This window comes from Dermacentor albipictus, unplaced genomic scaffold, assembly GCF_038994185.2.
Source record: "Dermacentor albipictus isolate Rhodes 1998 colony unplaced genomic scaffold, USDA_Dalb.pri_finalv2 scaffold_16, whole genome shotgun sequence".
NCBI classification, from domain to species: Eukaryota; Metazoa; Arthropoda; class Arachnida; order Ixodida; family Ixodidae; genus Dermacentor; species Dermacentor albipictus.
The window spans coordinates 122,747-138,456 of NW_027225570.1; the positions used below are offsets into that span (position 1 = coordinate 122,747).

The window sequence follows — 15,710 nt, forward strand, 5'->3', positions numbered from 1 at the left end:
GAAGAAATTTCACCAAAAGCAAGAACCTCTTCCCTCTGTGGATGTTTTAATAATAATAATAATAATAATAATAATAATAATAATAATAATGTTTATTTCACCTTGAGATTTACAGATAATTTTTCAGGGTCGGCCCAAATCAGGAGGAGACTTGTCGGGCCGTACCCGGCAACCAGCAGTAAAAAGGCGCTAGTGCAGTTTCTAAAACAAAAAACCCCAAGCAAACAAGAGCAAAAAAAAGTTATTACATGAAAGGGTATACTACATAGGTAAACGTTAAGCAGGTTGTATGGGCACTTCAGAAAAGTTTACACAAAAATATTGAACTAATTCATGTTTTGAAGACAGAGAAATTAGGGAATCTGGCAGTGAGCCAAAAAGCCTTGGTATACAGTAATGCCTTGTAAGATAGCCACTCCTCGTATAACATCTCGGAACATAAAAGGGGGGTTTGACCAAAGCAGTCTAACAGGCACATGCTGAATTAAAAAAGCACTATCCCAGTAATAATTACGTAAAACGGTCTGCAAAAAGAGAGCATCAAATGACGGAAGGTGTGTGCTAGAAATCAGGTTCAAACTCTGGGAAAAGGTAAACATTGCACTTGACACTTCTAAGTGTGGTCTTCAAAAGACAGTTGATTTTTTTGGCGCTACGATAGAGAACAATTATAAAACAAAGTGATGCCATAGCTGAGCGTTCTGTAGATGAGTGCATGCACAATTTCATTTCATTTCATTTATTTACTCTCAAGGCCGTACAGGCATTACAGAGAGGAGTGGCAATAGAAAAAGAAAAAAATATAGCTAATGAGGCAGCACATGGTCACAGACAGCCGACTTGAACACATCATGGTCTGTGATAGTGACGATGGATGCGGGAAGGCGATTCCAGTCTTGACTTGTTTTCGGGATGAAGGCTTCGAGGTATACATTGCTTTTACACTGAGGCACCCCAACCTTCATTCGATGATCAATACGGGATGACAAATGGCTCGGTGGCGAAAAAAGTGTCATTTTTAGCTCATTATTAGTGTAGTATATTTTGTGAAACAGGCATAAGCGGGAAATTTGACGTCTAGTAGAAAGGAGAGGTAGTTCAAGCATTTTCTTCATGCGATAAACGCTGGCTAAGCGATAGTAGTTAGAGAGGATAAACCTAACTGAGCGGTTCTGAACCGATTCTATGGACTGTGTTAACGAGCTAGTGTACGGGTCCCATATCGATGAAGCGTACTCGAGTTTAGAACGCACGAGTGTTTTATATAGTAGTGGTTTCAGCAGAACGGGAGCGAGGCGGAAATTCCGCCTAAGAAAACCAAGGGAACTGTTAACTTTGTTAATAAAATGGTGGATATGCTTCTGCCATGACAGATTATTAGTGATACAGACGCCTAGATACTTGTAGCTGTCGACGAACTGAAGGGGGCAACCGTTAAGATCATAGCCCTGAGAAATGTGCTGGTTAATCTTTCGAGACACCCTCATTGCTTTACATTTGTTAATGTTTAGTTTCATAAGCAATGCATCACACCAAAAATAAATTTTATTTAGGTCAGATTGAACAACAGAGAAGTCAGACTCATTAGAAATTAAGCGGTATAGAACGCAGTCGTCTGCAAGAGCCTTATGTTAGAAGTAACAGAATCAGGCAGGTCATTAATGTAAATTAGAAAAAGAAGAGGCCCTAGGACTGACCCCTGAGGAACACCGGATGTTACATTAGATGAGTTAGAGTCATGATCATTAACAGAAACGTACTGTGTTCTATTCTGCAAGAAACATTCAATCCACTTAAGCAGGTTGCAATCAAGATAGAGTGTGCTAAGTTTCAGTAATAGCAGTCGATGTGAGACGGTATCGAAAGCTTTCGTGAAGTCAAGGAAGATGCAGTCAATAACTGAAGCTCGATCTAATGCGGAAGACAAATCATTAGTAAAGGTTAATAATAGAGTCTCACAAGAATAATTGTTGTGAAAACCATGCTGCTGTGACGCAAAAAAATTATTAGGCTCGAGAAAGCTAAGTAGGTTGCAGTAGATTATGTGCTCTAATAATTTGCATGGAATAGAAGTTAAGAGATTGGCCGGTAGTTTAAGGGGTTAGGTGTATCACTGGATTTGTGAACTGGAATCACCTTCGCCGTCACCCAGTCGTCCGGAAGTGTTGAACTCTGCAAAGACTGCGTAAAAATATATGACAAGAAAGCAGATGAATACGCTACAGTACCCTTAAGGAATTTGTAATTTATGGTATCAACACCTGTCGATGAAGAAAGTTTAGCTTTCTTAATCAAACTGTATATGCCATCTAAATCAATCGAAATCGGCTCCATCGCAGGGTACGTAAAGGCACGTCCGGACGGTGAAGTATCTATTAGAGCGTTAGAAAAAGATAGCGAGAATGTGTTGTTAAAAACCGTTGAGCAAAGCTCACGGGGGACAGGAAATCCATTGTCAGTTTTCAGAACGATTTCTGTGGGTTTGCGTACGTTAATAATGTTCCAAAACTTCTTAGGATTAGTTGTGAGCAGATGAGGTAGTGTTTCAGAAAAAAAGTAATTCTTGGCTGAGCGAATGGCCATTTTATATTCAGATGCGATAGCTACGTAGGCAGCTTTTGCTTTGGTTTCCCCAGATAGATTGAATTTACGCAATAAGTTTTTCGCAATTTCACAATAAGTTTACGAACAGGGTAAAAGATTAAAGAATGCAAGTTGTATAAAACGCATGACGTACCATGAAGCTTATTGCATATAAGTGAAAGATGGCTATTCCAGGTCACATCTTGGTCGAAAGTAAGACCTAAGTACTTATTACATAGTTCTTGAGTAAGGCATTTTGGTGCAATTACTGCATTGTGTATTGTGCAGAATACAAGATGTGGTTTTGTCAACTATTTTATGTGGGTTTCGAAAACGAACAAGTTTTGTTTTTGATATTTTAATCGATACCATGTTGTTGGGAAACCAATCCATAACTGATATGGCATCAACTTGAAGCGTTTCGATTGCATTCTGATGTACAGTGCCAGCAGCAAGAATAACCGTACCATTCGCGTGCCATATTTACTTGCATAATGATCGTGCTAGCGTAATGATTGCACCCCTGAATTTTGTCGGCAAAATTCGATTTTTTTTCTTTCCTATGTACTGATCACACCCCGAACTTGCCGCAGCGATACGTCATGTGCCAAGTCTAGCCAAGGATGGTCATGCTTACCATCTGTCGAATGCTGTCGAATGCTACGCGAACGACTCTTTTAAGACATACCAAGCGATCCACACGCACCAAACATTCTTAAACGGATGCCCCATTTTATTCCTTTCATCACTTTCCCCACTTCAATGGAAAAAAAACCTACATCCGAACTGCCTAGGCTTTATTATTTGTAGGCTTTATAACGGTTGTGATCAACAACAACAACAAGAAAGAAGGAGCCTTTCGATTCCTCTCGTGGGCATGAAAGAAATTGCGAGTGGCAACGATAGTAGCCACGTTTACAATGATACATTAGAAGTGTACCCTATTCATACGCTGATGCTTGTAACACAGCTAAGATATTCGGCCACCCTTAGCGGAAACGTGACGTATTAGGATAGTAGTAAGGACAAATGCCAGTTTTCACAGCATGCCCGCCATGTGCTTCCGTCAATGGCAGCTAAGCGCGCCCATCTCTATTTCTGTCCCCTCAAAGTGGACATGGCTATGCTGTTGCTGCAAACTTGCCGATATTAACAATATTATTCATTACTGATACAGACAAAACTATTTCAGTGCACGCAATGTACTCACGAGAAGAAAACAAATTGCGTTGAGCGTGTTCGGCTTGCTCTGCCGGCCACCTGTTTGTTGACCTGCTGTCATCCCGCAGCAAATGGGGGATGAAAAAAAAATGTTCTTTTCGTGGAAAATTTCCCCCCCTATAATTAATGATCGTACCCCTGAATTTGCATCAATTTTCTTGACAAAAAGTGTGATTATTATGCGAGTAAACACGGTATTGAAATGTATAGGATTAATTTATTACAGAACTCAAATCATTTACGTATAGATTAAATAAACGAGAGGAGAGTACCAAACCTTGTGGAACTCCGGACTTCAAGGTTATGCTATTGCTGGAATAATTGTTGACAGAAACCAATTGAATACGAACAGAAAGGAATGAAGTACTAAGTAGTTTCAGAAAGGGACCACAAAATCCTAACAGTTCTACGTTTTTCAGCAGTAACTGCCTTGGTTGTGTCTTTGGAGCCTTGGTTGTGTCCAGGAAAAGATCACATGACACCTCATTAGCATCTAAGGCTGTGTAAATAATGTCACAAAAGTCTTCCAACAGTACGGTGGTGCTCTTTCCAGAGCTATAACCATATTGCGCTTTACACAGTGTATTGTTCATGTCAAGGAAACTTGTCATAACCAAAAGTGGGTGTTCCCTTAAGATAAGGCTAATTGCCGGCAAAATGCAAACAGGTCTGTAGCAGGTTTCTCAATAAACAGCTTGCCAAGGTTAGCTTGTGCATGATGCTTTGCAAAAGGCATCATGGTACCCAGAAGGAGCTTGATTTAGTTCTCGTTGATTTTTGTTCCCAAACTTGCTCACAACTTCCCCCTTTCAGACACCCAGACGCGTCGCCGTCACCATTGTGCCTCGCCGTAACTAGCTCCGTAGCTGGGGCCAGCGCACTGCTCTCGCTGCGCACTCCAGGCGTCATCTCTCGTGCACGGTGCGAGCCTTGCTCTCTTCGCTCCTGCTCCAATGCCACCCCTGTGCGGCGGCAATCAGAGTGCCGGCTCGGTGGTAGCTAATCTTGATGATGTGCTGCTGACCAAACCAAAACGCATAGCCACTTCCGTTCGCCACTGCGTGTAACCCCCCCCCTCTCTTTTGTGGCGGGGAATGCGCGTGGTATTCTCAATTTGCCGAAGCACCGGCTCAGTATCAGCAGATAACAGTGCGCACTTCCCAAGCTGAAACGCAGAGCCACCTTCACTTGACTGGCTAGCAGCACCAGCGGTGTTAGTCAGTTGCTGCCATCTCTTCGTCGCACAATGTTTCTAGGCACCTACGCACTGCCTCCCGTGACCTCTCTATAAGCGAGACAGTTGCTCCAAGCTACGCTCCGTCTGCGGTAGCTGGTGCGAAATGTTCTGCACCAGACTGATTGTCCGAAGCTTACAGATGGTTTATATTACAATATAATCTGTCTGCCTATATAAATAGCTTATTCTCAGCCATTTCTTTCTGAGCCATGAGCGAGGCAACCGGTGGAAGTCCTTCGTCTATCGCTGCTGCTAAACGAGTTGCCCGATCAGAGGCCCAGTGCTGTCGCCGCCAGAATCCAGAGGTGCGCTACACTAAACCAGCTATTGGTGCAGCAAGTTGAGCATATATCCATTCATTTCTGCGACCACAAAGCTTCCTTCATGACAATCAAGAACTGGGAGTGGAGTGTTTCTTCAAGAAGGAATACCGTATTTACTCGCATAATGATCGCACTCACGTAATGAATGCATCCCTGAATTTTGTCATCAAAATTCGATTTCTTTAATTTCCTGTGTAATGATCGCACCCCGAACTTGCCGCAGCGATATGACATGTGCCAAGTCTAGCTAACATTGATCGCACTTACCATCTGTCGAATGCAACGTGAACGACTCAAGACAGACCAAGCGGTAGGCATGCACCAGACATTCTTAAGCAGATGCCCCATTTCATTTTTCATCACTTTCAGCAATTCCATGACAAAAAAAAAAGAAAAGCTACAACCAAACTTGCCTTTATTATGTGTAGGCTTTACAATGGTTGTGGTCAACAACAACAAAAAAGGCACCTTTCGATTCTTCTCGTCTGCACTCGTGGGCACGCAACAAATCGCGAACGGCAATGATAGTAGCCACGTTTACACTGATACGTTAAAATTGTACCCTATTCATACGCCGACGCTTGTAACACAGCTAAGATATTCACCCACCCTTAGCGGAAACGTACCGTAGTAGGATAGTTGTAAAGACAAATACCGCAGTTTCTGCAGCATGCCCGCCATGAGTTTCTATGTCACTGGTAGCTAAGCGCGCCCATCTGTTTCTGTCCCCTCAAAGTGGACATGGCTAGGTTATTGCCGCAAGCTTGCCGATGTTAACGACATTATTCATTAATGATACAGAAGAAACTGTTTCAATGCACGCAATATACTCACGAGAAGAAAAAAAAAACGCGTTCGGCGCGTTTGCCTTGCTCCACCGGCCGCCATTTTTGTTTTGGTGTCCCGCAGCAAACACGAGACGAAAATTTTTTTTTCTTTTCGCAGGAAATTTAACCTGCGTAATGATCGCACCCTGTTGCGACTTTGAGGTGGTCTCATAACGCTCGTCATCCGTTTCGTGACAGAGCATTGCCAGCTCGTGTTGCAACTCTGAGGTGGTCCCATAGCGCTTGTCACTCGTTTCGTGACAGAGGGTTGGTAGTGAAGACTCCGAGTCAGGCATCGGTGAGAATAACAAAAGGGACTTTATACCCTATATACAGGTCATTATACAGGACAAGATCGGATCGGCACGGGGGCCAAGAGCTAACAGCAAACGCGACTGTTCCCGCATGGCGACGTCCGGCGAGACTACAATGTGTAACACATCTCACTCCACTCCAGAGCGGCACTCGGCTCACGGTGGTTCGGTGGATCCGGTTTTTCAGGCGGCGGCGTCGGGGCTTATAAAGCCCCGAGAAGCGATTGTCACTCAAACGGCCCAATACAAAGCCAGCACTCGGCGGTCGTCCGAGAGGTCCAACCAGCGACTGCACTGGTCACCCGCTTCAAAATTGCCGCGCGCGGTGACCTCCAGGGAAAAGGAAATACAGCGCCGGGCTGTCTAGCACTTTGTTGCACGTTTGGGCATGTCACTTGCCAATGCTCCTGCACAGGAAACCGCTGCCTGGTGGCGCAGCATCTTGACATGTCAAGAGAGCGTTAGGGCGCTGTGCCTTTCGGCGCAGCCCCGGGTTTGTCCAAAGGGCGTTTGCAGGATAATTTCTGCATCTTGTAGATTCGGAATCCGGGCAGGTTGTACTGGCACAACAACCTCTGATTTTGCGTAAATTTTTCTGACAAAATAGTGCGATCATTATGCGAGAAAATATGGTATGTGTGAAGAATAAAAAGTTGTCTGTAGCTGTACATACATGTCTTGCTTGAATTCTTTGCCTCAATATATAGAAAAGCCAAAACAGCTGAAGAGCTGCGCTCAAATTTGGCATAAGGAAGTAACATGGTCAGCAATTTTTTTTTTTCAAAATCTCTTGCAAATTATCTCGGTAATCAATTGAGCAAGTTTGTAATCCACGAAGTGCTCAGACATATCAATGGGACTTACTTGAGCAAACAAGACATTTATCCCAGGACTTCATTGAAAAACAAACCAAGTTCTTTTGGCTCCCTTGTCATGCCATTTTTTGGAAATCACAGGCATAGTGACTGGCTCTTTTAAGTCATTCTCATCTTCTCTGTCCCAACTTTTGCTGTCAGTGTCACTTTCGAGCTCCAACATGTATTCATTTGTCAGAGTCATCTCTTTCCTCCAGCAATGCTGCAATCTCGCTATCTCTAAAAGGTTTCTGCTTCTTTGCGGAATTCACGTTGGGGAGTGTGGCAAAATTCACACCAAAATCAGAAGTTGCCATGCCCTGCACACACGCTCTCCACTCTGCTGTCTACAAAAGAAAAATGGTACCATCTAGGAAACAAGCACCTCACCACCATGCACTATTTTTTCCCAAGAGATGGCAGCACATATCTGTTTCCTTTGAATTGTGCTTTTCAATGCGGTAAGAGAGTCATGCTTCTGTAGATGAGCTCCTCGTGGCATGGTCAAATTTAGGGCCTGTCTACAGACGTGATTCCCAGCTTGGGGGTTAGTGCATACGACCCATACTGTCACCACTCCTTCGTCAGAAGCAAACACTGGAGGATTACTAATGCGCCAGGGAAGGAAGAAAAAATGATACTGAATGTGTTCCGATTCTGGCATGCATTATATAGTCTATCTAAGTTGACAGCAACAAAGACAGATTAGGGCCCAAGCAATGGAACACATGTGAAGCTGTCTGTAAGACGTCTCTGCGACACGACACCTTGCTTAAAGGTAAGAAAAATAAGAAAGGTAAGAATAGTCTATTCATAACTCTACTTTAACACTGTGCATGCAAACTAATGAAAAAAGAATGTCACTTACATTAGGCATTTAACAAAGCACGAGTAGGTTTTCATGCAAACAGATTACTTTCCTGAAGAGTTTCCAAGCCTTATGCTCAGCCACCATCTTGTTTGAGCAGCAAAGTAGCCCACATAGTCCTTCAACACTGTCCTCACGAAGCTGCCTCTTTTGCTGACTTCGTCAAAGTTTGAACGAAATTGAGATGGCCGTTGTCTACTTAGCTGTCTATTTAGCCATCTACAACAAGTACTGGAAGCGAGTAATGGAGCAATAGGCAGGGCATTGCTATGGAAGCTGCCTCCGTTGAGAGGAAACATTGTGTTGAAGAGCAACGGGGAAACTAAACACTGTACTCTTAATATTTGCATAATATTATCCATCTGAAAGTCATTGCACATACTGCAATGTATTCTCAGGCTTGATCTTTTTTTTTCAGGGTCCCTTTAACCCCTTCTGTGCCACGAATGAGCTGCATTTCTTCGCACATTTCTGGGAAAAAATGGCCAAGGATGGGCTCCTTTAATGTTCTTGTAATTACCAATTTGTAGTTGACAATAGGTACTTCTGTGTTATTCTTAGCTTCACTTTTGCAAGATAATGTTGACGTGTTTCATAATAAATTCTGCAGTAGAAGGATTTTGGAAATTTTTGTAGGATTCAGGTTAATAATAGTGTGGCACAAAAGGAGTGAATAATATGCGTAGCATTTTCAGTTGCATCACTCACCGTGTTAATTATAAACTTCTAAAATTTCTTATTCTCCAAGCCCTACAGGCAGAATGCCCATATAGTAGACATTTCAAGGCAAGACAGTCAGTGGGAGGCAGACACTCACCTCATTTGCAGTGTTGTGGGTGCCCACAATACGGATAAACACCACAGGTTGTCGAGGGAAGCGCAGAAGTTGCCATGACCTGCATACGATGACAACACTCAGGTTTACTGACTGACCAACCATTTCATATTTGCAAAAGACAGAACTTTTCTCGCTACCCCCCCCCCCCCTCCCATATTGATGCGTGTACTTCTTTATCTTTATCGGGCGACCACTTCTCATCGCCTAACACTGGTTATCGCACAGTGAAGGACGCGCCTACATGTAAAAGAAGTTTCTGGAATGTTATCGATGGTTCCGTCCACTGTCTTTCACCGCAACTTGTGTAATCTTATTGCATGTATGCGCGACGCGAATAGTGTAGAACTTTGTGGAAGACACGCGGGTCCCGGCGGTTACTCTGGAACATTCGACGACTGACCTATAAAAGCCGACGCGCTTGACCCGCTGAACAGATTTTCGACGATCGCTGACTGTGTTCGCCGCTATCGTTGCGCTTAAAGTGTAGCCTGTTTTGTGGGCCCAGGTTCGCCCAATAAAAGCTAGTCTTGTCTTTCACAGTACTGCTACTGTGTTCTTTAACGTCACTACCACGTGACAATATACACATAACAGCACCAACAGAATTATTGATTTATGTAGCCTGAGTGTTCAAGCATAATCATAAAAAAATTTCCTGATACCTAGCTCACAGCTTGCTTAGTGCAGTAAAAACAGCATTCTCTGACAAGTGCTTGCCTACTTTCATCAACTTGATGTCTTAATCTAAGTCTACTGTTATAACAATGTTACATTTGACAAAAAGTGTCATCAGTAACCAAAGGACACTTTCCAGCACTGCAGCGAGAAAAATAAGTATTAGAGAGTCAGTTTGGAACTCCGCTAGGAACGGCTGCAAGTTCTCCACAAGCATGAATATTGACTAAGCTGGAAGCAGGTCACACAGATGCTTTCAACAATGCCCCAACTTGAGCCTTTATGCTTCTTGTTTGTTTTTGCACAAGACTCCACAAAAGGCCTTACATGTGACCAAATTGGAAGTGCTCTGGAAATAGTGGAAACAACCTCTAACCACCACACTGTGCAGAGCATCGAAGGAAAAATTCTGCTGCCCTTGTAGCAAGGGTACTCTGACCACAAACACTCTACCAAGGAGGGATGTGGCTTTGAAAATCAACTTCCTTATTTCTTCACGGATTTTGAAGAAAATTGGCACAAATGTTTAGAATGTCTCCCTGATGCTCCCATAAAAGTTTCAGAGCGATACCTTGAGAACATTTTATTGAATTTTATTGAGCAGAATTTTTTCCCCTCAAACTTTCTGGAGAGCCTGGGGAAGTTAAGAAACGTGAAGAAGGCTTGTTAAGTATTGACTGCATATCTAAATGCATACTGAATGTCGAGATATTCTTGCTTTGTTTGTTTGTTTTAGAGCGCAGCTCTTTGGCGTCCGTTCCTGGGTTTCGCGTCGTCGTCGGCCTCGTAACCAGCTCGCCGACGAATCTGCTCCGCCGCCGCCGCGCATGCGCGCCGTCGGCTCTCCGGGCGAGGGAGGATGATGGAAGGGAGGAGGAGAGTCTGTGGAGGAGGGCTGGCTACACAAATGGCTCTTTGGCGTCCGTTCCTGGGTTTCGCGTCGTCGTCGGCGTTGTCGTCGGCCTCGTAACCAGCTCGCCGACGAATCTGCTCCGCCGCCGCGCATGCGCGCTGTCGGCTCTCCGGGCGAGGGAGGATGATGGAAGGGAGGAGGAGAGACTGTGGAGGAGGGCTGGCTACACAAATGGCTCTTTGGCGTCCGTTCCTGGGTTTCGCGTCGGCGTCGGCGTTATCGTCGGCCTCGTAACCAGCTCCGCCCCCCTTTCATCCCCCCAGCGCTAGCAGCGACCGACTGATACCGCTTTCGTTAGTCCGCTACCGCACTCACGAAAGACGTCGTGCACTTCCTGCAACTCGCATTAACCGTCCATCGATCCACACCGATGTTAGTAGTGGGGGACTTTAATGTTGACATAAAGACAAACAGCAATTTCCTAACACTTATGCGGGAGAACATCCCGTTCCTCTCGCTCGTAACGCGTCCCACGGCTGTGACAACCTCGCGAGGCACTTGTATAGATCTCGTCTTTGAGAATCAAGCATTGGTGTACCAAGTCGAACATATATCAGTCTATTTCTCCGACCACAAAGCTTCCTTCATGACTGTCAAGAACTGTTAGTGGAGTCTTTGTTAAAGGAATACGTGTGAAAAATAAAAAAATTCTGTGATAGCGCATACATGTGTTGCTCGATTTCTTTGCCTCAATCTATCGAAAAGGTGAAACAGCTTATTTGCTGCGCTCAAATTTCGCATTAGGAAGTAACGCAATCGTCGGTAATTTTTTTTTTTTTTCACAACAAGAATTTTTTAGAGTGTCACTTTCTTTGTTACCTTGGCATCAAGCACACTTTTGGGATAGACAAACAGTGATACCATAAACTTACAAAGAATCAAGATGAGAAAGCAAGAATGTCACAACCTGCAGTGCAGCCTAAGGAATGCGACACGAAGAACGGAGTCAAAATATGCTAAATGGTAACAAAGAAATCAGCTCCAGAAACTAAGCAGAAAGGCAAAAAAATAGTTTTGAGAAAACGGCTCCCAAAGTTTCACATTCTCTTCAGTTCTCTAAAAGACACTAAGTTTGCAGTCTTTGGGATGTTTTGTGATGTGGGGCTTCTTGTACAAGTGGCCTCTGGTCTGGTGTGCCTTCGTTACCCCTCCCCTCCCTTTTTTTTGTATGGCATTCTTTGCTGCTACTCTGCAAAGCATTCTTCGCCATGCTCTACAAAGAGCATAGTGCCTGGGTTTCAAAACAAGTGAGGTGCAGAACTCTGTGTGGGCATGAATATAGTTCGAGTGTTGTACCTGCAGGCTGCCTGATTGATAGCAGTCTCCAGTACAGTGGGGCATCTTTTTCTTTTGGTAGAATTGATCATTTTACTGACTGAAGGCTCTAAGTGCCAGCAGCCTTCCAAGTCATCTTTACTTGACAATGGCTGTGGAACTTAGAATCAGAGAGCCAGCGATAGATATGCAGCTGCTAGGTGCTTTCCAGAATTGTACTTTTGTATGATGCCTCAATCACTTCTGCAGCCAGGTGTCTGTGCCAGTCCAAGGGGCCTAGTGAACAGAGCTCATGATGAGCTTCTCTTTGTGAAGGGGTGATATGACAGATATTGTTACGAGCTATCGTGACAACATGATAATACAGTGAACACGCAACATGCTTGGTTGCGGGTCTGAGGTGCCGATGCACTTAGTTACGCAGTTCGTAGTGTCGAAGTACGAAATTCCTAGCCACGGGCTCGAGTTGTCGACACTCAATGTGCTTAGTCGCGCAGTCCAAGGTGCTGATGCGCGAAATGCCTAGTTGCGTGTTCGAGAGTCGACGCTCAATGTACAAGATGCTTAGGTGAGGGTCCAAGAAGTCCACGTGCAATGTGCCTGATCGCCGAGTCAGAGACTTCAATGCACGAAATGCTTAGCCGTGGGTCCGAGGATTGCGTCTGCAATTTGCTTAGTCCCGAATTACAAAACATTGACTGCTGGAAGGCTTAGCTGCATGTCCAAGGATACCACGCACAAATCTTGGTCACGAAGTCTGCGTTACCAATGCTCGGAATGCTTAGCCGCGAGTCAGACGTCCACAAACTTAGGGATCGGCCCCGTTACTAGCAAGAGAGATGTACTTCCATTTTGTCTGCTTGTTCCCACGTCGTGCAGTCATGTGCACTGACACCGAAACTATGCCATATTCTACTGTGTTCCAGCGTGCGCAGTTCATGCTCTGTGATCCGCTTGTGTCTGCCTCAGTGTTCGTGTAGCACTGACTTGTGTGCACTGTGCAAAACAAGACAAACGCAACAGCTCGTGCATAACACCGCCAGCGGAAGTGCACCGCACAGCAAAAGAAGCGAGAGGGGGAAAAAATGAAGGCAGGGCCTGTGACGTATGCATCACGTGCTCCTCGAGGTCCGGTATGAGAGAACGCAGGGAAGGAATTTCGCTTGCGGAGGCTAGACAGGGCAAGCAGGGAGAATGTCTCTCCCAGCAGTGGCGCTTGCCTCCTGAAAATCATAGGTTTGCAGTACTGAAATATTTTTATCTCAGCTATTAATAAACCAATGTGAAAAATTCTTGCGGCTGAAGATTCCTAAGAGGGCACGTAAGAACTTCGAGCGTATAACCGAAATTTGCGATGGGGCCTGGTGAGGGGCCCTTTAAGAGGCAGACACTAGTGATGCAAAACTATCAGCATACTAGTGATAGTTTAGTCATTACCAAACTATCAAGAGTGCAAAAACTATTCATAGTACTATTATTAATAGTGTACGATTGGTAGTACAGTTAAACCTTATTACAAGTAGGTAAAATCAGCGATTTGGTTCATTACAACAAAACATTGTTATAATGAAATTTAACCTTCTGTGTAAATAAGTACAGTCGCCAATAGAGTTTTCTTATATGGAAGAGGCTGCAAAATTTCCCAAATTATCAGGCAATTAGAAAAGGCAAACCTGAATATGAAAAAAATTCATTTGCTTGAATCTGAGTCGCCAACGAAAGGTATGCTTTAATGCCACGTCAACAGTATCTTCACATCGGCGTTACCAAGTGAAGCCAGCCACATTTTCTCATCTACTCCGACCCCGCGGTTGATAGTGTCACTTGTATGGGACGACGCATACCGTATTTACTTGATTCTAATGCGCACCCACTTTCCGTGACCAAAAAAATAAAAACAATGAAAACTTCGATTGCAACGTGCACCCGTTTTCCCTGACAAAAAAAACAAAAAAAAGAAAAAGAAAAGAGTACAATACTGCACACTTCGTGCTTTCTTATAGAAATACTATTTTCTCTCATTTGGAAAAAATGGATTTATTCCCAATACACTAAAGTTGCAATGAATAAAAATACAAATGGAAGCGGCGTACTTTACCGCCAAGATTTTCCCTGTGCCGGTACGAGTTGCGTGGGGCAATAGATATCACTTGTCGTCGCTATCAGACAACTCCTTACCCTATCAACAGATCAAAGCATTTCATCCTCGGTGCCGTCCATGGCATTCGAAATCCCGTACTTTTTAAAGGCCTTGTTGGCCATGGCAAATGTGATTGTGCACCATGCATCTTTCACCCATCCTCCAAAGTCCTGCAGCGAGGCATGCTTCGTTTTATTGGCAGGCATGAATTCGTGACAGCCACTGACAAGCCATTTGGTGTAGAGCGCCCAAATTCTATCTTTCACTGGCTTGTTCAAAGAAACATCAAGCGGCTCGAGCTGCGATGTTGTGCCACCGGGTTTCACGACGAGATCAGTGTTGCATGCAGCCAGTTTGTCCTTGACGCGCTGGTCAAGGTGGCACCTGAACGCATCGAGCACAAGCGTGCCACGCAGACCCAAATTGCCGCCAGGTCTCTTCTGCCAAACTTTATCAATCCAGTCATCGACCAAGTCCGTGGTCATCCAACCTTTTTCATTTGCATGCACAATCATGCCACTCGTAAACACGATTCCTTTTGGGAGAGTCTTCCATCTGAAGATAACATATGGGGGCAGCTTTTGCCCCTCTGCAGTGCAACAAAGCATTGTGGTGACTATAGTTTTTTCGTGGCCGGAAGACAAAACGCACACTTGTTTTGCTCCCTTTTCAATGGTTGTGGTGGCAGGCATGTCAAAGTAGAGCGGCATCTCATCGGCATTTCCAATTTGTCCGAAGTGGTAGCTGTTTCTATGGTGCAACTTCAAAACGTACTAGGGTGGTTGCTTGGGCTAGTTCGTAATTCATGATCAAAAATAACGTACAGCGCAAAGGACAAGGACAGCGATAGACGACATACACAGCGCTGACTTGGAAGTCAGCGCTGTGTATGTCGTCTATCACTGTCCTTGTACTTTGCGCTGTACGTTATTTTTGATTATTTTTGTTCAAAACGTACCGCTGAAAACTGCGTAATTTCTCTTCATATTCTTCAGGCAATTTTTGGCACATCCCTGAACGCCTTTGAAGAGAAAAGCCTTTTCTTTTCATAAAATTTCATAGCCAGCAGCTGCTCGTTTTGAAGTCGATCTGCATTAGCCCTTTCTGTAGGGCTAACTGCATCGCCCGTACTTTGAGCAGATCGGTCGTCACAGGCTGCTGTGCCGCTCACTGCTCTTGCACGTATTCCACGAGCAGCCCATCTATTTCGACGAAGCGGCCCTGCTTTGGTCCACTGAAACCTTTCCTTGTTGCTTTGCTGGCGAAAATATTCTCCTTCTGTTTGCGCCAGTCCCGCACGCAAGTTTCGGGAACTCCGAACGCCCGTGATGCGGCCCGATTTCCGTCAGTCTCCACGCACATATGTTTTCTTTCCGAAGTGTCTTCTTGACAGAACAATTGTTTCTGTGCTCTGTGAATTTTTGGTGAAATCTTCGCCTTTCGAGGTGTCTTGCCTCCCCGGCTTGCAGCCATAGACGCGGAGCATGCCAGAGGCCCGCCTGACCAGAAGTCATCACGGCCATCAACCGCAAGGATGCGAGTTGGCTCCCCCAGTGACACCGAGCTGTCGGGAGATGACTCATCCGACTAGGGCTTCATACCCGTCCGGAGTAAGAGGGCGAAGAGAAAGATTGCCAACACA

The 15,710-nt window shown here is 44.7% G+C and overlaps 1 protein-coding gene across 2 annotated transcripts in view; it reads right to left on the bottom strand.

The window, feature by feature from the left end:
* BTBD9 (BTB (POZ) domain containing 9) overlaps positions 1-15,710 on the bottom strand; it is a 205,307-nt gene that overhangs the window by 13,158 nt on the left and 176,439 nt on the right. The window contains exons 11-12 of one of the 2 annotated variants that reach the window (XM_065428938.1): positions 9,045-9,123; positions 127-201 (exon numbers count right to left, since the gene is read on the bottom strand). In XM_065428938.1, coding sequence (XP_065285010.1) covers positions 190-201; positions 9,045-9,123 — 91 coding nt within the window. In that variant the 3' untranslated portion in view covers positions 127-189. Of the gene's footprint in view, positions 1-126; positions 202-9,044; positions 9,124-15,710 lie in introns of those variants that run through there. The other variant, XM_065428937.1, reaches the window with a different exon arrangement.